Raw genomic sequence first — 25,942 nt, 5'->3', positions numbered from 1 at the left:
CCCTGCTATTTGTACACTGTTCCAGCTAGTGATTTCTTAAATGGAGTGGGCAGTTAATAATAATAATAATAATAATAATGACCTTATTTTAAAGAGGGTAACACAATCAGCTAAGAACTAATCTACTTTGAGACCCTCATACAAAGGAATTTATTTATTTTAGCTGCATCTCTGAAGCCACTGGATATATTGGGTTTGGAAGAAGGAAACAGAGTGGGCATTTCTAATCTCAACTGGAATACTATTCTAGAGCAGAGTTCCAGAGTATTGGAATTTTTTTTAAAAATAACTCCTTATTTGGTTTGGGAATTTTATACTGTTTGGTAGACATGGATCGCAGGTGGAGAGTATTACCAGGTAGCCTATACTGGAATAAGGATTGTAAATATTCAGGAGCACTATTTTGGGTATCCTGTACATTAATTTGGCTTTTCTCAAACAGATTTGGTCTTTAATAGGTAATATATTTAACTTACCAGCTACAGTTTCCTTGCTTTCTTTCTGGATTGATATTGTAACTAATGCTCTTTTTTGAAGATGTGTCAGCTTTGCTATGTTTTTATCATTTGAATTACCCCATACTGTATTACAGTAGTCTAAATAGGGTTGTATGTAACTGTTATAAAATAGTTTTCTGTGCATTTCAAGGAGAAAATGTCTTATCCTACTGAGAAGCCATAAACTTGAATTGACTTTTTTTTACTGATATGTTTTTTGATATGTTCAGTCCATGATAGGTTATTATCTACCAGAACATAGAGTAGTCTGTTATGACAGACCATTTGCATATTTTTATCCTTCCATGTCAAACATAGTTCATCACTATCAAGATTTGTCCTTTTTTGCCGTGTTGAGATAAGTAATATTTTAATTTTACCAGTATTTACCACCATGCCATTGCATGTGCACCAGTTTTCCAGTTTGTTTAGGGCATTCTGTAAAGAAATTTCGAGTTCATGCTTTGTGTTTTGGATGTCTGACAACGTTGTGTCATCTGCATAGAGACAATGTTTTTGTTATCTGTATAGAGACAACGTTGTGTTATCTGCATAGAAGGACACATTTCACCATAGCAGCACTTTTCTACAACCAAGGCAACTCTCTTTTGCAACCAAAGGCAAAGTTTTGAATATTTTTTATTTTAATCCAAATACTAACAAATCACCTTTAATCTGGTGTCATTACTGTAAAAATAAATTAGTTATTGTAAAAGAAAATAATATAGATTAAATGAAGTCACTGTGGTGATTGTAAGGAAGAGGCAGCAGAAAGGGTTTTTATAAGGTGAGGGCCACAAGGAATTAGCAACAGCAGGAAGGAAACCTGAACTTTATTAAGCTATAGCATTCTTTCAAACACGTATGCAGTGTTTAATACTCCTTTTGATGTCAAGGCAGTGCAAGACTGGAGTGAGGTTAGGAAACAAGCAGGGATAGCAAAATTTTGCTACAAGTTTCTGGTTAGTAATTTGTGGAATAAATAATATATCAAATATAATGTACACATATGTATGTATCCCCTTTTTGTGATGCTATTCATAGGAACATGTTATAAATGAGTGAGTCTTAAACTGGAAGGTATTACAATGGGACTTTAAAATACAACATGAGAACCATTACATGCCAACCCAACACATAGTAGTACTCCATGAAAGCACTATTATGGCACGATTGATTTTGCAGGATTACTGGTCAAGGAATGCAGTGTTTAACTAAATGCATTGTGCAGAAACCATTATTGTTTAGTAGACCTCCCATAATCATGACCTCTGACATTTAGACACCAAAATAAATAGGTTTCTTTAGTACCCGAAGTGCATGCCATCCACGAGCTTTGGTCAAGGAACTTGTCCTAGAATAAACGTTACACTGCAAAACTCATTCTTCTTTCAGTCACAGCGACCCTGACCTTTGGCATTTAAGACAGAATCAATAGGATATTTCATTACTCTAACTGCAAGCCATCTACAAGGTTGGTCCAGTCACAGTGACCCTGACCATTGGCATTTAAGACATAATCAATAGGATATTTCATTACTCTAACTGCAAGCCATGTACAAGATTCGTTCAGGCCTATAATGATGAAAAAAAGGTCATCTTTAGAACTTCAGTCACAGTAACTTTGACTCTTGATATTTTGACCTTAAAAATCAATAGGTTTTCTCATTAGATCAGAAGAAAGCCATCCAAAAAAACTTAAGGTCAGTCATGCAAGACTAATGTCATTTAGCTGAAATTATTCTCGAATTTTCATTTGCAGTGACTTTGACCATTAACATTTTTGACACCAAAATCAACAGACTTCTTCCTTACTGCAAAGATACATCCCGACTACAATGCCCCTCTTTTTGAATAAATTGGATTTTGGAATGCACTGCAGTGTTATTTCTAAAATCGTGCAATTTCCTCATGCAAGGAAAATCTTATGTCAAAAAGGTCTTAACATGACTACCAACCCAATTCCTGATTGGTGGTTACAGTCTTCCCAGGATTGGAAGAAACAAGAACAAATAAAAATGTACTGTTACAGCATATTTTACGGCGTGACAATCTTGAACTTTAGGAATCCAAATTTGATCCACATAGACAATACATGAAACAACACAAATACTCTGCATAAAGTAGCTATTAAATGGTCACTAAAGTACATGTACTTAAATTACAAATGACAGCTTCACATATTTATGTGATGTCAGTGGCTGCATGTAATGACTGAAAAAAACCACAATTAGCACGAATCTGGTAAGGGGAAGGGAGGGCCAGTTTCAAATGTACAAGTTAGTTACTCACAAAAGAGAAAGCAGAGTGTGTGCCCACAATGTCTCTCTTTATGAATTTTTGGCTTAAAGAATAAAAGGTAAACAACTATTATTTATGGCAGCTGAAGGTTAAACTTGTATACTTTAGGCTAAGTATCATTTTGCATCGACTCGACACCTCTTGTGATGGTATGTCTATCACTATGGCAACATTATCAATACATCATTATATGATGTATTGATTCACCCGTAGCAATTATAAAAGCTGATGCTACAAAAACTTGAAAAAAATTATATTAGACGTAAGGTTCATTGCAAAATGAGGAGAATTTTTCCCCCAAGATAGGTGCATCATTTTGGAATGGGCATTATACCTGGATGTGCATTATACAGAGTAGATCAAAATACTTTTCACCTACCTGTGCAATTCCTGTGACAGAGACGGCCACACCTAACTTTGAGTACACATTAGGACTTTCTATTACCAATGTCAATGTATTTAAACTCAGTCTGAAAAAGTCAAAACCAGAATGATGTGTGGAGTGAAAAAGCTAAAGCCCCTAATGCCAACTCAAACTATTACTGTATTTCTTGTAACAGATGCCCAAGGAGTTCTACCTGTAAAACCAGGCTGGAATGGTATAACAATAAATCAGAATATGTCAATATTAGTTGAATATATAATTAGACACAATAACCCATAATCATTCATTCATTCAGCAAAGATTTTTTAAAATTCCTACATATGCTCAACTTATCCTAAACATATTTGTTCCATAAACTAATAAAAAAGTATTAAAAAAACAACAAACAAACAATGCTGTTGTCCATATGAATCAGCCAACTTCACTACAGGAAGTAAACAAAATCAGCCATGTAAAGTCATACGTCTAAGTTTCACAATCACTCTGAACAACGATCAGTGCAGTTAGTGTATTCCCATAACAAATGTGTGTGAACATTTCAGTGTAATATGGCTTGCGTTAGGCAAAGACAACATTTTACAGATAAACATGCCTTGATAGCATTAAATGTGTATTGTCAATACATACATGCATCAATTGCATACAGAAGTGTTCTATATTTCTGGTTTTTACTATAAATTACTGTTTTATTTAAATAAAAGAATTTGGTTTTTTTCAGATACAAACCTATTTATCAACACCCCACCCCAATTTTATCCGGGTACTTATTTTCTTAAACATCCACTTTTTGTGAGATTGTTATCGTGAGATTGCATCAGTTCTGTCCTGTAAACAATGAACAGACACAGGATAGAGGTTGGGAAACCGAACACCGTTTAAAGTTTCCTGCCTATTTTGTCATTTCTTAAGTTTGATCCTGCATGCAAAGAAAATATACCTTTAAAAAAAAGGTAATCATAGGCCGAAATGTGTTATATGCATTAGTTTTTTTTAAAAACATCCCATTTATACAGATCTCTCGTTTTTAAACTTGATTTCTTTCTGGTTTTAATGTTTGAAAAATAAACTCTTAAAGAATTCCAAAATTTCTTTAATAAACTGTTTCCTATTGTGGTATGTACCCAGTGTTACCTGTAAAAAAGTTAAAACTGGGTTTATATTGGGAGCATTACATGAGTAGTTAAGTATTTTATGCAAACTGAATAGACAAAAAAAATGCACTTTTAATGCATTTGAAGTACAGGTATGCATAAAAGGATAACAATTTATTCGCGCATTTAAGAAAAGTTGTAAGCATGTTTTTTTTTCCAACTGTAGGCACAGTTAATGTTTTACTCTATATGTACCACATCTGATCAATATAAACCATGATGTCATTGCCTACTGCTGACGTTCCTTGCTGGTTTTGAAATTACAGTGTTGGATCACCACAAAAACAGTCAGTGAGAGAGAACCATATAACAGACTGCACCCCTCATTAAACTAAGTTTGTTTTGTTTTTTTGTTTTAACTACACTTTTAACAAATTACTGGCTATATCATGTCAAGGAAATGCAAGTAATACTAAGGCCACACTAAGAAGCTGACCTGACCTGGCCCGAGTGACCATTGAATCCACAAGCCTTGTATTATGCCGTGGTGGTTACTGATCCATCAACCCTCGTATTATGAGTAAAACTGCTTTTCCAACTCAGCTACCTTGGTTCCCAAGTACAGTAATATTTGATAACTGTTTGACATATATTCAAATGTATGGCAAATGTAATGATGCAGTGTTCACAAAATACTCTGCTGAAATCAGACACAACTCCCTACCATACAAAAGAATCCCAATCAGTTCTAAACCAGGGAGTAAACCCCAATTCATTAAAACATTATCTATATCTCTGCAAATAAAAAGTTGATGTTTTTGAAAGTGTTAGAGGTGCTTATTATCAAGCTTGGGCCTATCATCAGAGAAATGCAGTAATTACCAAGCAACAACTCCAACCACTTGCTTATTAAGCAAAGCTTAAGTAATTGCCTTGCCAAAGAAATAGTTACAATGTTAAATAAAGAGATCAAAGAGGTTTCATGTAGCTGAAAGATAGTGTGCAATCCCTTGTACAGCAAAACATAACTAAAATGGCCACCAAAAGAACATGCATAAAGCTGGCTTTTGGGTTGATGTTTTTTCACTGGACACTTTTTGTAAAGCAGAAAGACAAATGTAGTCAAACATTATACTGCAATTGCTTGTAAGTCTTGATAGCTACATGTACCACGTTTACTGAAAAGCTGGGGCAAGATAAATTCTAGCTGATTATAGATATTTTCATATCAAAGGATTTCATAATTAACTACCCGTATCTTGGTTATGCTCACCAACAAATCTAAAATAAACAACAGTCCCTCAATGGGATTGAAGCTCTACTGGTAAAACAACCCCACCAACAGCCAGGAATTCATGACGTGACAAGTCTCTTTTCTTATATGATCTTTAGAGGTAATATACGATTTTATCTTTGAAGTCTTTGGACCAACCATGCTAATATTGCAATCCATTCAGGATCTCAAGAAGGCCACCAATAACAAGATTTTCAAGATAGCTGCCACGATTCAGATCAGAACCATTTTCATTTAGGACCAAGCAGACATCATACAAACTTGTGATGAAAATCATGTGTAAATAAGACTTCCAGGAGAACCAACAGGATTTTCACGCTGGCCACCAAAGATGTATCGGATTTCTGATTGGCACTAGTTAGGACCAGCTAGACCATGGGATAAATGTGTGTGTAAGGTTTCAATGCAATCCTTGAAGTGGTTTAGGAGGAATGGCAGAAGCAAGCCATTGCTAATGGATGGATAATGGATATGAAGCCATATCATAAAATCATTTAGTCTGCAATTAATCAATGTGTGTGATTTATATTTTTATTGTAGCTTTTTCAGTCATGTTGATACGATGTCTGCAGTGTGGCAGTTTATAGTGATGTCTAGCATTGGGGAATCATGCCGCAGACATGTAGCATCATGTCCCACCCATGCAGTCACATTATCCTGACACCAGGCCCACCAATCCTAACACCAAACTCTTAATGCTGAGCACCTAGTGAGGCAGGTGTTAGTACCATTTGTATGTCTTTGGTATAACTCAGCCAGGGTTCGAAGCCGCGACCTCCCGCATCCAAGGTGGACGCTCTAACCATTAGGTCACCGGAGTGGTCCTATAATTAGTCATGCTGATTTCTCAAATAAAAGACCCCTTGTTGTCAAGCCTTTCATTTACCTTGCTAATGAGCAAAGAACAACTAGCACTGACCTTAACCTATGGTGTTTACAGATGTATCAAGATACGTACAGACATGCGTATGGACTGACACTAATTGATACTAACTTCATTCAAGGCTGCTTGGGCAAATATTAAAGGCTTTCAATTCATCATCATGTCTTAGAAATGCTGAATATATTTTTGGTATTGTTTATTTACCTGCCTTGAAATATGTAACAAATTATCCGTACTTCATACCTACAACAATGGTATTATACAGAAGATTGACCCAAAAAATGGCAGACACTTTTTCAAGGGAGGTACATGCAAATCTTACTGGTCTGATACCTACAAGTATGGTCAGACCATAGTTGCTTCTATATACATTTGTCACTATATGTGTATAAAGCAAACCAAATGGTGAAGAGCCACCATAAACGAAGACCTAATGCTGCATAAATGAAAATACTTCAGCAGATCTGGGTCTTTGTCTCTTATGCTTTTTAGTAAACTGGGTAGACACAGTCATATCAGTTGGCACAAAATGCAATGGCAGATTATAATTAGCTGTGTCAGGTACCATTACAGGCACAAAACTAAACACGTTTTGTTCCAAGTTGGTGAAAAGAAAGAGTATGGAATGGTATGTCAATCAGGCCAAGACATATTCAAATACAGTAAAACCTCTCTTGAGAGACCACTGCTATGAGACCACCTGTCTTGAGAGACCAGGTTCTCCATGTACAGATTTATAGATTATATAGTGTTATAACCTGTTATGAGAGTCCACCTGTCATGGGAGACCAATATGTTTTGGCAGAAGGGGTGGTCTTTCAAGACAGGTTCTACTGTAACATCCAGTGTTTCCCTTTACCTTCGTTTGTTTTTTTACTCTGTCTGACCCCTAGTTTTGATACCAAGGATATTTTTGACTCTCAGTCTTGCACCCCTAGTGGATATGCTGAACATAATACAAATTCCTTCCCCTGATTTAGAAGAAAACAAGAATGCAGTTTTATCTTTATCACACACAACCTCTTTGAAGTTTTCAGAATATTTCAACTATAAAGTGTGAATGGAATTCAGAACAATTTACAAAATTTAAAGTGTTCTTTCAGCATAATGATGTTTGGAGACAACACCCAAATAATTGCAATCTGGCTGTGCAAAATAGCATAATGGACCAGAACATCCATACTGTCTTGCAACATTAAAAGGATATGCAACAAATGGATAAATACAGTTTATGACCAGTTTTTGCATGCTCCATAGAGTGACCATCATAGACTAGTTTGATTAGAAAAAGGATACTGATGCAGTAGCTAAGATTTGTGCAAGTGGTTTCAGAATTGATAGGTAAGAAATACAAGCAAAAACCATGATGGAAAACTTTGGTATGCAGAGATTTTTTTAGGGGTCCTTAGAGGTTGAAAATAAGCCCTAACACCAGGAGAAAAAAAAATGTAGATGTCTAAATCTTACCAATTTGCTGGTGCAAATTTAATTTCCAATTGTTATTATTCTTTCCTAAAATGGCAACCTCAGACCTTATTCCCAGTGGTCTCATTCTTTCTCAGAAAAATCGCCCTAGACCCTATTCCCAACTAGACTAATTCTTTCTTAAAATAACATGGCTAGACCCTATTCCCAATTGATTTCATTCTTTCCCAAAATGAAGGGCCTAGATCCTATTCCCAGTAACCCTAGAAAAATCCCTGGTATGAAGTGCCACCGGACTCACCTGGGCAACACCTGTAACAGAGATGGCCACACCCAACTGTGTGTAAACCCCTCGGCTCTCAATTGTCAGTGTCATTATGTTTAATGACATTCTGGAAAAATGAAACTAAAGCTGATATTTCAAAAAAAGTTATTTTTTCGTACACCAGGTAGCTTTCAATCTATCCACCTCTTTAATGTTTCTAACACACTCCAGACAAGGATAATGTTAACATATCTGGAATAACAACAGAGAAGGGTTAAATCAAATTCCAAATCTGAAAAGCACTCACTGTAGGAAGCAGAAATGAAACGAAGAAATTACAGTGTACATGTCAATAGTACCTGCGTACGTGTGAAATCATTGAGCTGGTATTAGTGCATACAATCATTTTAATGACTGCCGGTTTCATGCACATTATGGGCATCTAAATACTGATACATGAGTTTTCCTTTTCTGTTGGTCCTAAGACCTTTATTCTACTTTATATCGTTCATACTGGTTTGTCTGGGAACAAAGCTGTTTGTTCTAAAAACACATATAGTATATAACCCTCTCACCATTCTTCTAATCAGACGGACTAGTCATCTGTTTAGAAACAAAGCATGCTCATTCTAAAATGTAACCCTCTCACTACTTCTCAAACCATATGGACTAGTCGATGGTTGAGAAATAAAGCTGCTCTTTCAAAATGTAAACCTCTCACCACTTCTCAAACCATATGGACTAGTCCATGGTTGAGAAATAAAGCTGCTCATTCAAAATGTAACCCTCTCACCACTTCTCAAACCATATGGACTAGTCCATGGTTGAGAAATAAAGCTGCTCATTCGAAATGTAACCCTCTCACCACTTCTCAAACCAGATGGACTAGTCCATGGTTGAAAAATAAAGCTGCTCATTCTAAATGTAACCCTCTCACCACTTCTCAAACCAGATGGACCAGTTCCTTGTTTAAGAACAAAGCTGCTCATTCTAAAACCCTCTCACCACTCCTCAAACAAGATGGACTGGTCAATTCTGAAGTCTTGCATCATTACTGGTATGCAAAAAGGTCAAAAGAAAAAATGTCTCTTATTCAATCTGACAATTCTTTTTTAATGAAACCATCAATACATACAGAAATACATGGAAAAAGATTCTTCAGCAATATATTACAACCGCCCTGACCAAACATAACCTTTTTCTCTCCTATGTCAACGAAATCAATACATTCCTACAGCAATGATAGTTCACATGTGGGCTATGGTCTGCTTCTGATAGATGCTTCAAAATGTAGGCTGCATTATTGAGCTACTATTATAGCTGAGATGGCCTGATATTATTCATGCTTTTTCAGTCAAAATCAATGTACACTGAGGAAAGTACATGTATGTAGCCAAACAGTGGTTGTTTAGTAGCAACAATCAATACAAATGAGCACTTCTATGTTAATATTGACATATCTAGTTTGTTAGTAGTTTTAACATTAAGAATCAGGAGCTCAACACGTCGACAGCACGGGTAATCTGGAATTGTCAATTTTAAGTTTGACAAGGACAGTTACTGCTATGCTTATCCTGAAATGAGATTAAACTTCTGAGCTTGTCAAATCAATTTATTTTTTTTGTAAAAATTTACAATCACAGAATGAGATTCTAATGGGGTGGAATGTGGGATTGTTTAGCCTGGATCCACAAAAAGAAGTTTGGACACATTAAACCTTTATTTCAGGCAAAAGGGGTAGGACTGATTTCCAGGATCCATGGATACCTGAGAACACATAAATTGGAAAATCTAGGGGTTGGGTTCAGTGGACTAAAAGTCATATTCTGGTGCACATTCAGCATCCAAAAGCAGACCTTGTTCAGCTGGGATAGAACTTCAGCCTCCTGAAGTGAGAAATTACATAATCTTTCTGTGCACTAGTCCTTTCATAAAACTAAATGAAATTTTCTGTAAGTGATGCTTCCTGTTTCCTAGTATTGCTTGTAATTGAATATTCGGGGCCGGGGGAGTGGGGGGGGGGGTTATGGTTTGGCAGGCTAAAAGCCATATTCTGACATTCAGCATCTGATGACAATCCTGGTTCAACTGGGATAGATGCATCTCCATCCTGAACTGAGAAATTACATCATCTTTCTATGCGTTGGCCCTTTCCAAAAAAGTAAACAAGGATTCTGCAAATGAAGTTTCCCGTTTTCTGTTTGTATTGAAATAAAGTGTATCTATTTTGAATTCAAGATCATCTGTTTGAATTGTAAATCATAGTGAAAATTTTACTTGAGCATGACTCTAAGATCGAAGTGTCAAGCCTGCATTTCATAATGAATTCTAGTTTCTAATTAACCTATTTACATCACCACTGCCAAGTAACAGTGCATGTATGTGATCCTCTGACAAGACAGGTAAATTGCCTTATTTAGTTTGCCTACGCGTGTCAAGAACCTTGTTCTGTGTATGTGCGAGAGAAAGAGAAAATTATGTTCACTGTCATCATAAACATTAGAGTTTTAAACATGTTACAGGCATATCTATCACATACACGCACACACACCACACATACACATCCACACACACACTACACAAGCAGAGTAAAGGTTCTCTACACTTGTATTGATAAGCACGTAAGGCAATTAAATACATTACGGGAAAATTCCCTTCACTGCTTGCAAAGCAATCAACACAGGAATATATTCCAAGTCTGTTGAATTTCCAGGACAGGCTTCCAAGGATAAAGAGATGGATAACAAACCACATATCACAACCCTCTCCCCCCACCCATGCAACTAAAGTATGGCAATGGCAACATGAGGTGTATTAGCATGCTTGGGAATATGAGGGAAGCATGCATCATCTTGGGGTCCCTGTGCACTGTAACACAAAGATACGCAAAGAATGGGTACTCTACTAAAAGCCAAAATTTTAGTAAACACAATTAAATCAACAAAAATATTTTCAGAAACAAAGAGCACCACAGCAGTGACTGCCACAGATACACATGAATCTCAGTAACAAAACATTTGTTACGTTGCATTCCATGTCTAATTTACAACATTCACCAGAACTTAAAGTTGCTACTATACAGTGAAACCTGCTTTGGCAGATATCTTCATATAATAGACACCTGTTCAAGAATACTGTTATGAATCACTTATTAGGTTAATATTCATACATGTGCTAAAATTTTACATAAAGGTCACAAAGTTTATAAAAAGCAAACTTCGGTGATTTCTGAAGTATGTTTTCTAGACAGATTTCACTGTATTGGAATTCACCAAAATAAAGCAAGCTGTTGGACTTACTTGTGCTATCCCTGTGACAGAGATAGCAGTTCCTTGCTTGGTGTACACCATTGGACTCTCAATTGCAAGTGTCATGGTGTTTAGGTTCATCCTTTGCAGCAATAATTGTGATGAACACAGAAAAACAGAAATTTAATAATGGCAGTCTCTCAATATTGGACTATAACAACAAACCAACCTGGGTCAGACAGATCATTCATTCCAGTACACCTCTACATGTAACAAGTTTTCTTATTGGTTGACTGTGAATATTTGTATAAGAAGCGTACACAGATGATACGCCATGTTTCTTCACATAACAAGTACTATGGAATATCACTGATTCAGAGCAACTTGTAAAAAACATTTCTGAAACTGCTAAAATATTGTACAATAGAAAACGGCCTTCTGACAAAAGATTTAAAGGCACCAATGGGGTTTTACTATCACAAAATTATCTACCTCACACGTACACAACAACAGCAAAACTCAATATGTGAGAGTAAAGCCACCGTTAAAAACCTCAAAACCTCAAGTGCATGACTGCTATCCTTTATTTATTACAATGTGTTACCATAAAGTTCTTAAGTGTTATCTCCCAAACTTAATATTATGTTGATTTTTAGGGAGAACTGTCAACTCTTCTTGCTGCCTGGGGAACTGTTTTCCTCCACAAACAAGGAAGCAGCAAAGGGTCCTGGCACCAATGTGTCTCTATGAATCTCTCCCACTAAAGAAAATCGTCCCCGCACCCACCCCCCAGGCAGGCTGATGTTCTCCATTATCCAATCTGCTGTGAAATGGGTTACAACTCAATCCGTGTCCTTAGACTGATGATGGGACTGGCCTTGCTAGCAAATTTTTTAGGAGGACAAGAATGCCTCTCATCCTTTCTAAGCAGTCTAGAGGGGTGACGATCAGCCCCCATTTTCTATCTTATGTTCATTGGTCAGTACTAGAAGACCGATGATAATTGCTGGAAGAAGAGACAAGTGTCTGAGGCTCAATGCCTAGCCCCCAGTGCAGGAAGACCAATCATTGGCCAGTGATCAGTCAGGCAAATCGGATGTAACGGAGGAACCCTCATCTTCACTTAAAGCATGATCTCTGCTCTCCCTTTTGAAAGGAAACATGATCAGTTTTTATCCTTCACCAGGCTACATGTGTACATATATATATATATATATATATATATATATATATATATAATACTATCATACAGATTGGAGAATTTTTAATTCAACTCTACAGAGATCTGAACCCAGTTCCACTTGTAAATGGCACCCATTGCCTTGCCTTCACACACCAGCCCATATTCCATCAATAGTAAGCACACATCACCAAAAATGATACTACTGGGTCGGTGTTATATGCACCCATGCGTAACAGACACACTCACATGGCGACCTAGTAATTAATTCTCATCTATTTACAAAGTCATTCTGGATTCCTACGAAAGAAATCAAGGTATAAAGGATTAATTATAGAGAACTACGAATATGCACAAAACAGAATGGAAAGTGCTATCCCTGCACTATAAGGAGAATGCTTGATAATATTAGGCAGAAATAATATTTAATACAAATAATACTATCATATAGGTTAGATAATTTTTTATTCATACTCTACAGAGATTCAAAATGAAATTCATAATATGTGATCTAAATCTCAGATTCATGGATTTTTCATATAAGTATGTGCAGTACTTAACGCATTATAGTCTGTACTTCACAACTGTAATTTGTCAATATACAACTGTATTCAGACTAGTTATTTTTAGATCACTTTTACTGGAATACCCCCTAATAGAAACTGAGGAAAATGACTGATGCCACATCACATGATTGCCATTTTAAGATAAAATCAATCTGCTTTTTCAAAAATAGTGACTGGCTCAGACTGTCCCTTATCCAAAATGGAAACAGCGGACTTCATTCATCACTTCTTCGAGACTGAATGATTAGAATTAGGACCGTGAAGACTTCAGTAAGACAGATATAGGCTCCAATATTAATGTACACAACATAATGTTTGACAATTTATCAAAATCATCCAGTCAATTTAGTGATACAGATATAGACAAAAAAAATCAATTGAGAGGCTGAAAAAAGGTTATGGTTGGTCAGGCAACTTCAATGACATTATGGTGATTATGTTCTATCTTGATTTTACAGCTTATCAAGAATTCACTGGTGAAAACAATTACACTGCCACAAAAATCAGATTTTACTCTAAAATATATCAATAGATCAAAAATGTGTGCAAAAAGGTAAAATGGTTAAAACAGTTTGATCTCAATAGCCAATGTTCCTAAACATTATTTATGTCAGTCACTTCTTGCCATCTCTCAAACTGACCCAGTCTTCATTATTGTGTGTGTGTGTGTGTGTGTGTGCATGCGTGTAATGTTTGTATATTTCATATGGCAGTTATCACCTCTTCCATTGTAAGCATTAGTCAAACTGACATAACATCTCCAATAAATTTAATTGTTGCCTTTCTTGCACTTTTTTAAGCTAATACCAAGAATATGAACATTCCTTTTATCTCTCAGTGTTGACTACTTGAATTTTTTAAGAGGATGATTGTCCAATTTGCATTTAAGTGTTTTAATTTTCTGGATGAACAATTAACAGATAAAAGTAAAAGTTACTAAAACCCACAGCAATATGCATTTAGGGAATGTCTGACCTGCTAATTGTACTGAAACAAAATTTTGCGCACTGTTTCCATTTCTGCATTCATTTTGTGATCAATAACAAAAGCTGAGCACATACATGAGAACTACAGTGTCATTTAGAATCTTATCAGCCAGACTGGTCATATGTAAAGATGGCCAATAAAAGCAGAAACCGGCAGTCTCAACATTAAAAAACAGATTATGACATGAATTGTACTGCAAAAAGCAAACATTTTAGCATAAAATGTGGTATATACTTATAAGTATAAAGTGCTGATCTCATTTTCCAGTTACTGCTTTAGTGTTGTCTCAGTAAAACATACCTGGGACCTAAAGAAGGCATTTTTAATGTAGAGTACTCAACCATAGATACAAGTTAGCATTTTCTTGTCATCTTAATATGATCTCTGAGAAATCAAAAGCACCTGACCCATATTTCAAAAAAACTCCCTTCCCTGGGTACCATGTCTGTTAAAATGGAACAGCCATTATGATTCTTAAGGTCACCAGAGGGAAACCGGTTGTCAATTTTTCATTTACCAATTCCAGGGCTCAAAATTAACATCAATCCACTATCCTGCAGTTACTGGCTAAAGTGGAGCCATTAGAAGTAAAAATTATGGCTGTCCACTATCGTAACTCTAGAGAAGTCATCACAAGTTCGCAGGGATGGTCCTGGCTTTTAAAAAGCTGTCGCCAAAAAAATCGCCAACCTCAATATTTTGTCGCCAATTTTCAAAAAGTGTCGCCAAAAAAAGTAGTGTACATTTTTCCAAGTGTTAATTTAGTCTATTAATGTAACAGGCAATGAAAATTACAAAAGATGGATTAGTTAATACTTTAATTACAAGAAGCATTAACAAAATGATGCAAAGTGTTACATGAAGATCCGTTGCGATTTTAGGGCTGCCCACTTGTTGAATGCAGTTTCAAAGTCTAATTTTTCACATCTGTACATGCTGATTCTCATTAAATTCTCGAGAGATGAGATGCAGAGCTTATTTCTGATGTCAGTTTTTATGAAGTTCATCTTACTGAATCCACGTTCACAGTGTACAGTGCTGACAGGTGACACCAGTAGTCTCTCAGCAGCCCCCCCCCCCTTTTATGGCTAGCTTCACAAAGCTTGTAGCGAATTGCTTCCTAAATCCCAAGAATGATCACTGAATGCTGTATAAATTTTCTCGACAAGAAAAATAGGATCTCCATTCCCACGAATGAAACTTACACGAGTCAACACCTGGCAATATTGGACCGTATATATAAGCATAAATTCACACCCAACTTAGGGATTCTTTCACTCCTGTATTTTGAGAAATAAATAATTATTATTAATTATGCAAAACTGTTTCTTTTTTTTTTTTTGCTATTTCTTGTTGCGGAGTTTAAGTCTCTGCAGCCGTAACACAGGACTGATGGCAAAAGGAAAAGATCAATGAGTAAAATGCTGCACTGGCGACAGATGTAATTGTGATTTAGATTGTTTCCATTTGCTTTGTATTTATACACAGTTGTCGGTACTTCAAAGCTTATCAGTTTTCTATGAAGGTTCAGCAAAACTATTGTATTGGTATATGTATAAAAAAACAGAAGGATTAGCCATTCAATTAATTGTATCTGTTCTATTCACGTCTTCAGAAGTCGGTCAGTTGTAGGTATAGTGCGGTAGCATGATTGACTGTATCGCAGCATACAGTACTCAGCCCAGATGTCAGCATAAGCAGATTATGATGTAACAATGCACTGTAAAGATGGGGTTGTCAATAAGAACAAAGGATTGTTTGTGTAACAGATTGATACCAATGCATTGCTTAGTCAAGTTTGTGGCTTCCTTTCGTTCTGCCTTTTAATTTATCCAGTCCAAATCCATGATTGTATGTACAAATTAAATAACCAAAAAGTACGTCGCCAAAAAAATCGCTAGATGGGATATTTTTGTCGCCAATAAGGAAAAAAAATCGCAATTTGCGACATTGGCGAAGCCCAGGACGATCCCTGCGTTCGCATTTCATTTAATGCTTAACTGATCCATTTACTGTGTTAATTGTACAATAAATGTGCATGATGCAAATGGACAGGCATCAAACCCATTCATCAAGTAAATTAACATAATTATTGTCAAACAATATTTGCACACATAGAAGTAGTCAGACGTTCTGCACTAAAGCACCAATTTCATTAAAGAGTGTTGATGGGAAAAAATCCTAATTTCAAGCCCTGCAATTGAAATTATAGTCACAAATGTGATCGTTATACATGCTACACCTATCCCTTGATAACTTGCACACAACAGGGTCCACTCTGTGTATTACATCATTGCTTTTTGTTTTCTTGATGAATCTGGTTCCCGTAGTGGTGTTTAATATTATTCTGCCAAATCAGGAGTCCACAGAGCAGGGAACTAGACTAACTGTTGATACACCACCAAACAAGATTCCTTTTTTTTCAAAAACATGCAACATTATTTTCATGAGACAATCGTCTATGTCAAAACTCCATTTCTGTATTGTTCAATTAGTACAATATTGATGTTGTGATTTCACTGGAAGTAATAATGAAATTTATCATCCTTGAGGATATCTCTAAGTGCCAGTTCAAGAATTCTCTGAAACTCGCTTGCCCACAATGGTCCATATCTGTGAAATCAAGCTCTTTATTTTACAAAGTGTCTTGTTTTCTTTGATCACAGTTATGAAAGAGTCAGTTAATTTAAGGCAGTTTATGTTACATACACAATAACATTTATAAGTGTTCGATTGATCAAATGAAGTGAGTTCACCCAACATACGACCGGGGCCACTTGATTTTAAGTTTGTAGGATTTTCATGCCTTTTAACTTTTCTTTTATTCCAACTCCTTTATATGATTTAAAAGACATAATTAACTTGATAATACAAAGGAGGCCAGCTTTTAATTCAGTGCAACAATACAACAAATACTTTTGGATGTCAGTTATCAAAACACGGTCAGCACTTAATTGGGTTCTCAGAGAAACGATCGCGGACACAGCTGTTATGGTAGACTGACGTATTTTACGTTTAATTACAAGAGGACACATTGCATTTATGATGATTTCACTTGAAAGGAACTAAAAGATAGAACTAGAACACAAATTTCAATTGATAAAAAATTATTTAATTTGTATTTATTTATTACAGTACTGCTTCCACTCAGTGTGAGTGACATTTTTTGATCGAAATTTATGTACATATCATTAGTTGCAGTGCACTAGGAATGTCGTTTGGGAAGAAAATGGAAAAAATTGTATGACCTATTTTTAAATTTGATATTTCATAGCGTTGATTAAAATTTCCAGGTCCTATCTACTGTTTTCGACGATAAAACTAGCAATACATCAAAGTTTCCATTACCAATTTTGTGGTTTAAAAAATGTGATCCACGCCTGACCCTGCGTTATAAGCTGGTTTGTGAATTATCAGGGTGCGAGTTATCAAGGGAGTGGTGTACTTCAAAGTTTCCAATACCAATTTTGATTGCGATTTGCTTCAAGTTCAACAAATAGGGAGTAACTTTTGGGGTATTTTCTGGTTTAAAAAATGTGATCCACGCCTGACCCCGCGTTATAAGCCGGTTTGCGAGTTATCAGTGCGCAAGTTATCAAGGGAGTGGTGTACTTGGTGCACTGGGAGATACATGGAACCTTCAATGAAGTTACATAATCTCCACAAGCATTGGGAAATAACCTTCAATCAAAGTACATATTTTCCAGAATCAATGGATGATAACTTTCAGTGAAAATTTATAATTTCCAGGAGCACTGGGAGATAACCTTAAATGAACGTACATAATCTCCAGGCTCCAGCAGCACTGGGAGATAACCTTAAATGAACATACATAATCTCCAGGCTTCAGGAGCACTGAGAAATTACCTTCAATGAAAGTAATATCCAGGAGAACTGTGAAATTACCTTCAATGAAAGTACATAATCACAGCAGGACTTAGAAAAATTATCCCCGTTACTTGGCCCTGCCATGATTTTACTCAAAACAGCACATTTTGCCATTACACTAGCTAGTCTATTACTAAAAATCATACATATGCCAAAACAAACTTAGTACTAAAATTGACCCACATCATCTAAATTCTATGTTCCCTTGCATAAGTAAATAAGTTATGTATACAGACAAGGTCTCCAGCTTGACAAAGTTTTCAGCTTACACCAGGCCCATGATAATAATGGTATTCACATGTCAATCTGCAGCTACTTGGCTTAGTGATGAAAGTTTGACAGTTGCACTTAGCAAAGCCAATTATTACCTGGTCTGGACAAGAGTATATCCCATTCAACTTCTGTTGGGGAGCATAAAACTTTAACCACTGACCACCCATCTGACACCTACTGAATTCCTTCCAGAGACCATGACCTTCAAATTCCTTGACCTTCAGTAAGTATTTTCCTGTCCTTTGATGTGGAACAAAGTTGCTGCTGATGAAAGCTGGAGATATTACCTTATAAACAATTTGTAACCACGAGCTGGATTGACAGACACACGAACAGACATTGACCATCATCATTTTGACTTACGTCTGTGTAGACACGATCTTTTTCAGTTAATTCAATTAGTAACATATTTCTTTCACTTTCTATAAATTGTAAATGAAAATTTATCTGGAAATCCGAAGTTGTGCCTATTTTCAAACACCCACCACCAATCAATTAGTTTTGCCACTTTTTGGACAGATTAACTAGTATTTCGAAAAGTTTTTATAAAAAAACAGGATACAAACAAAGGATAAGACCTACCTCTGTAACTTCTGAATCCCTGGCCAAACAAACACCCGTCCTCCTGGGATGAACAATGACCGAGAGTGGCAACATCCTGAAAAAAAATATACAGATCATAACTTTTAGAAATTCTAGTATCTAGGTGTAAAGTGTCAAATTTTGAATTGTACTGAACCTTAAAGTTGAATGCATTGAGCATTAAAATTGTATCACGTTTAAGCCAGAAAAGTCTTTGTGAAGGGTCACTTCGACCTTTCTTCTTTTCTCCCCAAATGTCAGTGTTAAAACTTGAAAAACTAGAATTTATGACTCAGTAAGATGATCGGGACATTGCTATGCTGTACGAGAAAGTAAACATTTGAGCTACCAACCATCACCACTGTAAAATTATCATTTTCAAAGGGAAATTGATATGCCATGTACTTGGGCAGAGTAAATAAGGGCATACACTTTGAAAATAATGTGAATTTAAAGTGATGACCTTAGTTGAAATTCTTTACTCTTAAACTCCTGAGAGGAATAGTTTGGCTCTGGGGGAGCCTAAAAAGGATAGTGCTTTCCTTGTTAAACAAGGAAAGGGGACCAGGTGGCCATCTTGTAAGAAAAGACAGGGTTTAGTGCTAGGATGCACAATTTCTGAAAGAGAACAACATTAAGGTACACAATTTTAATTTTCCCATGTAATTTTCTATTTCTGATTTTTTTGTTTTATGCAAATGTGTTTGATATGACTAAGATTCAAATTATCAACTGTTTATTCAATTTCAGGGAAATCTGTTATTGCTAGAGTTGTTATTCAATTTATCTCTCTAATTTTAGAGTTACTAGTTCATTGATAGTACTGATGATTGCATGCTATCCAAGTTTTCATATGTGTAGGATTTCATAGGAGGCTTGCATTGCATTATTTCTTTCCAATATTCTTGCTCAGTTCTCTGAGATTCTATCATCCACTCCCACCAGGCTATAATATAGAGGTAGGTCATCCTCATGATAATGCCAGCCAAATCCAATTAACCACCCCTCTTACTAAGAGGGCGATGTTACACTAGGCTTTTTTTAAAAATACATCGAAGATGATGAAATTAATATTTACTGAGGATAAAAGCCAAACAGTCCAACTAAATATGAACCAGCTACCTCGGGTCTTTCCTTAACCATATTTGATGCTGACATACTGCAATCTGTTAGTTTCTGGGTCTCCACAGCCAAGTCCATCCACACAGTTTTGACAACTGAGAGTCCATAGAATTGTTCTTCCAAAATGTTTTGCAGAACTATTTACACAGATTTCATAACTGAGTCCAGAGTCACATGTATAGCAAGTTCTGACAACTAAGTCCATTATAGCCACATTACTACTAAGTTCTGCAAAAGTAAGAAAACTCAGTTTTGACAACTGCAAGATCACAGCAATGTGACTACAGGATTTTCAATAGACATGTACCCTTGGGTTTTAATGTGTGGAATTTAAATATGACCCATTCTTGATGCAAGGAAATTCTGACTTGTGTCTCATTTTGTTGGACGTAGATTTGGGCTGGAGAATCTTAATTACCCTTAATTAACCTCCGGCTTAGTTTCTTACTAACAGTGCGATGTCCATAACAAATTTACTGTAGAAGACATCTGCTTGACAATAGTCCAGACCTTGACGGCAAATAATATCAAACCAATGGAAGATAAACATGAAGTGGACGGAGCTAACAATATACTGCTCAGGCTTAGACTGAACTGAATTATGTTGGATTGTTCTGAGATTACGTTAGGATTGTTTTTACGTTAGGGCCGTCTTTCCTCTCAACATACATTCTCAACACGTTTACCGGTACTGAACTTTAAAGTGTGTCCAAATCTAAATAAATTATTCTAAAACAGATAGTGACTAATTTCATAAAATTTTTAAGCTGAGTCCTTTTAGAGGAGAAATTTTCATCATAACAGATAAGGATTTTATTGGTGATGAAGCAAACGTTTCTGAAATAATGCTGTAAGGTTTCCTTCAACGTGATAGTTACAGGTTTCTTCCTTCCAGACAAAACTGATTTAGAAAAACAACAAAGAACACAATGTCTGACCGTCAAAAATTCAATCAAATTTCAAGCTTAATTTACTTTGCTGAACTTACATTTTTCTAAACAAAATGTTTCAGAAGTACTGAATACTTACTCATTAACATGAACAGATGTATTTACATACTATGGAAGGCATCGTATGTGTACTTGGTTGTGTCGATTCTGTTGGAAAGAAGAGCCTAGTTCATATATATAATGACTTTAATGCTTCAGTGTTGTCTATAAATAGTTATAATAATGCTTTATCATGAACAATGAAATTAAAAAGAACAGTATGGCATGAAGTCACTTGTGAATTTGCTGTCAGGGGATATTTCAAAACAGCAGAAACCATTTCAACTGCTCTTTTATAGTGAACTTTCAGAAAGTAAAAAAAAATTTTAAGTGGTCATGCAATTTTACCAACTTGATTTCTTTTGTTTCAAGGTACACATTTCCATCTTTGATATAATGTAATTATTTGTATGATTCTAAAAGATGCATACTAAATCAAATTTTCTGGGTCACAGGTTCAAGAAGGTCATGGAGTGGGTCTTCAAGTTGCCATTTAGAAGTCACATTTTTATGTGCATTTCAAGTCTAAATGTGGGATATTTTTGTACACTTTATGAATATCACTTTCCTTAATTAAAGTATGATCGTTCTTTCTTGATACAAAATGGATTTTTGAACCAAAATAACACATGATCCAGTGTTTACAGAAATGACGTATCATTTCGCAGAATTACCCGATGCACAGAATTGGCCTACATGGCAGTATAAATCATAATACGAACATGATTTTCCCCAATTTCATTATTTTCGCTTTTGCAAGTAAATCTGTTCCAAAATGAAGATTATGAGAAGCACAAGAAAAACTTTAGTAATTAATTTGTCCAGCACATGCGAGTTTTCTATGTGCTACTGATGTTGCTTACAATAAAGTATTTTCTCCGGAGCATTTTGCGCAATGGTATCAGAGGAAGAAAGGGAGTTGTCAAAATGGGTGACGTACTAAACGATCTTGACGACAAAGATTAGTCTCCATACTTTGCTAAAATAAGTAACGTTTCTCAGGTAATGAGAGACATCACTATGAAAGAAGTATATTTCTTAAATGTTGAAAGTAAAGTGCGTCAATTCCGACGATTCCAGGATCTAATTATTACAGTCGGACTATATTTTGATATATTTTTCCTAAATGAAATCAATTCTGACACAAGCAAGTGGACGTATGTTTATGTTCCGTTGACATACGTTTCAGATGTAAGCCGAATAATGCCACTTAATATTTTTTTGCGACCTGTCCACTTCGTTTTCTCCATGTATAAACTGACAAAACAATAAAAAAAAAAAAAAAACGTGAAATGTCAAGTCGCTAATTAAAGCAATGGACCAACTCAAGTTACATTAACAATAAACTCAAACAGTGGAATGTGACAGGAATTATCATATATCTCTTTCTTACCCGAAACTACCATAACTTCATTCGGGCCACAGGTTTCAAAGCCCATTTTGACGAAAAATATACAAGGAAATATATGTTAAATGGCCGTTCTTGTTTTCCTTGACCGAGTCGGAGTGAATAAGTTCTTTTGATTTCATTGGTCAATAATGTTGCATCGACAAAAAACGGCCGAACAAGTGTCAGGTCACGTTGACATATTTAAGAACGTAAAATTAAATATAGTTAATTGCTAACTATTTTATTTATCATTGTTTGTTTTGCAATAATACATTTATCTATGAGCGTTCAGCAGACTATATACTCTTGAGGGTAGGTCTCAAATGCGCAACGGGGTTCTTTTGCGAAATGGATCGAAATAGTAGTTTTGTGCCAGATGGAATTATAATATTTCCCTTTTTTAACATGTCTTTGAGTAGCACTGACTTCAAAATTACGTTTCAAGTTATGCGCTGTGTTTTGTCCAGTTGTATATATGTTCATATTGCGTATGTATGACTTACAAAAACCTTACTATCTGGCAATGGAATTGCAGGGGCCTATCCAAAAACCTACCTGAGCTAATATACAAAATCGTTAAAGCAATCGATAAACCCGACATAATCTGCCTGCAGGAAACACACTTACCAGAGAAACCGAAACATATATCCAAAATTTCCGGATACTCACCAGGCATATTCAAACGCAATGGGAAAAGGGGAGGAGGACTTGCAATATTTCTAATTGATTCCCTGCCCTACTCTGAAACATTAACGATAGTAGTTAAGTGGGGCACTAGAGCGTCAAGGGGGGGGGGTGCGTGGCCTGGGCCTGACGTCCCGCTTGCCAAAGGAAAGTGAAGCGTCTCTCATAGCCTCTCCTTCCCAGGTGTAGTGATCGCCGCAGGACCACTGTCTCGCTCTGCGGGGCAGGAGGTTACTTGCATATGGCCTCTCCTACACTATTGTGTCCACAGCAGCACCTTCACGCGGTGCCCCCTGTTTTTAACAGAGCCTGCTGTGTGGCGCGACCGAGTACCCGGCGGTATAACTGGGTGGGCAGACTGGGCTCATTAGCCTTGGCAGGCAACCAGTCTAAGAGAAGGGAAACTCTGACCCCAAACCCGGGCAGATGAAGCTCGTTAGCCTTGTCAGGCAGTTCATCTAGGAGAACGAAACTCTGATTCAAAACCAACCAAGTCCCATCCATTGGATTATGGCTCCACTGCCTTGTGGATATCTTCGGGAGAAGGAAAGGCTACGGGAGTAAACCCAGACAGAAAGTCGGGAGTGGAGCCCCTAAGGTGGCTGGGGGTCGACTACGACCTCCTTCCGGCAGCTCCTGCATCCAAACTGGTGCCAAATGTCATGCTCAGCATTCCTTTGGACCCCACCAGCAAGGACGAGAGGGGGATCCTGACGTCTGGGCAGCCCAGGATCTCCATACTCCACGCCCAGGCTTGCGCCCTGGAGAGGACACTCCAGTCTCGCTACTGAGTGAGGAAACAACACGGAAGCTGACAGTTTACGGGTTATAAGTCCCACCCGATTGGGGTAGGGAAGGGGCGCCACGGGTCAGCTTTGACGGTGGGAGGGATCATCGTGTCCCACTGGCCAACTATCGCCCGCCTCAAGCCGGGCAGCCCCCGGTCAATAAGGTGTTGACCCGCCATCGTCTGCCTGCTCCAGTGGGTGTCTGGAGCTCAGTGTGTTGTTCAGCATGACAAGCAGACGGTAATTCCACACCAGACAAAAGAAACAAGAAACCAATAAAGAAGACTCCAGCTCTTCGATTTGCAAGCTGGAATGTGCGCGCCATGTGTACAGGCATCTCCGACGACCTCAGAGAAGTGGACGACACCAGAAAGACGGCCATCATCGATAGAGAACTCACCAGACTAAATATCAGCATAGCTGCCCTCCAGGAAACCAGGCTCGCCTCTAGTGGCTCCCTCAGAGAGGAAAACTACACCTTCTTCTGGAAGGGTCGAGAACCTGAGGAGCCCCGTCAGCACGGAGTGGGCTTTGCCATCAAAAACAATCTCCTGGCCTCGGTTGAACCTCCCACAGGGGGCACTGAGCGTCTCTTGTCCATCCGCCTCACCACTACTTCAGGTCCTGTCAACATCATCAGTGTCTACCCCCCAACCCTCACGTCATCAGAAGACGTGAAGGATCAGTTCTATGGGCAGCTGGACGAACAGATCAAAGGATGCCCCAAAAATGAACCACTATTCCTCCTCGGCGACTTTAATGCCAGAGTAGGTGCGGACCAGGAGTCCTGGCCTACCTGCCTCGGATATCATGGCACTGGAAAGACCAACGAAAACGGCCAGAGACTGCTGGAGCTATGCACCTACCATGGCCTGTGCATCACAAACACCTTCTTCAAGTGTAAGCCACAACACAAAGTGTCATGGAAACACCCCAGATCTCATCACTGGCACCAACTCGACTTGGTCATCACCAGGCGCTCTGCCCTTAACAGCGTCCTCTCCACCAGAACCTACCACAATGCAGACTGTGACTCCGACCATGCCCTTGTGAGCAGCAGAGTGCGACTACAGCCACACGCGCTACACCGCTCAAAACCAAAAGGACGTCCTCGCATAAACACTGCACAGATGTCAGTCCCTGCCAAGGTGGAGGAGTATGTGTCTGCCCTGAACAAGGCTCTCCAGGACCTGCCTGAGTATGACGCTACAGCCAAGTGGAACGCCATGAAGGGTGCCATCTACAGTACAGCTATGTCAACGTTTGGCAAGAAGGAACGACCCAGCCAGGACTGGTTCAATGCACACCTATCAAGGATGGAACCACAAATCGAGGAGAAACGAAAAGCCTTCATAGCTTACAAAAAATGCCCTAATGAACGGACGCTTGCTGATCTCAGAAGTGCCCGAAGTAACACCCAACGCATTGCTAGACAGTGTGCGAACGAGTACTGGCAACAACTGTGTGAAGGGATCCAGCGCAGTGCCGAGTCCGGACACATCCAAGGCATGTACAGTGGCATCAAGAAGGCTCTAGGCCCTACAGTGAAAGGGGTCGCTCCCCTGAAATCCCTGACGGGAGAGAAGATCACAGACCGTGGGCAACAGATGGCCAGATGGGTGGAGCACTACTCAGAACTATACTCCCGAGAAACGTCAGTCACTGATGCAGCCCTCAGCAGCATAAAGAATCTGCCCACCATGGAAGAGCTCGACAAAGTGCCAACCTTAGAGGAGCTCAGCAAAGCAATCGACTGCCTTCCAAACGACAAAGCACCAGGTAGTGACAGCATCCCGCCCGAAGCTATCAAACGTGGAAAACCAGCATTGATTAAACCACTGCACGACCTACTTTGCCGCTGCGGGGAGGAAGGAGTAGTCCCCCAAGACATGAGTGATGCCACAATTGTGACCCTTTACAAAAACAAGGGCGACCGCAGTGACTGTAATAATTACAGAGGGATCTCGCTCTTGAGTATTGTTGGTAAAGTGTACGCCCGCATCATACTCAACAGGCTGCAGTTGCTGGCAGACCGTGTGTACCCGGAATCACAGTGCGGCTTCAGAGCAGGCAGGTCGACGACAGACATGATCTTCTCCCTACG

General features: G+C 37.9%; 1 protein-coding gene across 6 annotated transcripts in view; it reads right to left on the bottom strand.

The window, feature by feature from the left end:
* The window catches only part of LOC149772951 (flotillin-1-like), a 71,896-nt gene extending 49,415 nt beyond the window's left edge, over positions 1 to 22,481 (bottom strand). For 2 of the 6 annotated variants that reach the window (XM_089947034.1, XM_089947037.1), the window contains exons 1-3: positions 22,370 to 22,481; positions 18,866 to 18,941; positions 11,441 to 11,531 (exon numbers count right to left, since the gene is read on the bottom strand). In XM_089947034.1, coding sequence (XP_089803160.1) covers positions 11,441 to 11,531; positions 18,866 to 18,941; positions 22,370 to 22,415 — 213 coding nt within the window. In that variant the 5' untranslated portion in view covers positions 22,416 to 22,481. Of the gene's footprint in view, positions 1 to 3,177; positions 3,269 to 8,177; positions 8,269 to 11,440; positions 11,532 to 18,865; positions 18,942 to 22,369 lie in introns of all 6 variants that reach the window. The other 4 variants (XM_089947033.1, XM_089947036.1, XM_089947035.1 and 1 more) reach the window with 2 other exon arrangements.
* Between the last annotated feature and the right edge of the window lie 3,461 nt (positions 22,482 to 25,942).

The sequence above is a fragment of the Sinohyriopsis cumingii genome, unplaced genomic scaffold (genome assembly GCF_028554795.1).
Source record: "Sinohyriopsis cumingii isolate HCF-2022 unplaced genomic scaffold, ASM2855479v2 utg000957l, whole genome shotgun sequence".
Taxonomy (NCBI): domain Eukaryota; kingdom Metazoa; phylum Mollusca; class Bivalvia; order Unionida; family Unionidae; genus Sinohyriopsis; species Sinohyriopsis cumingii.
Note: the sequence above shows the minus strand (reverse complement) of the source record. Positions and strands in the feature narration are given on the sequence as shown.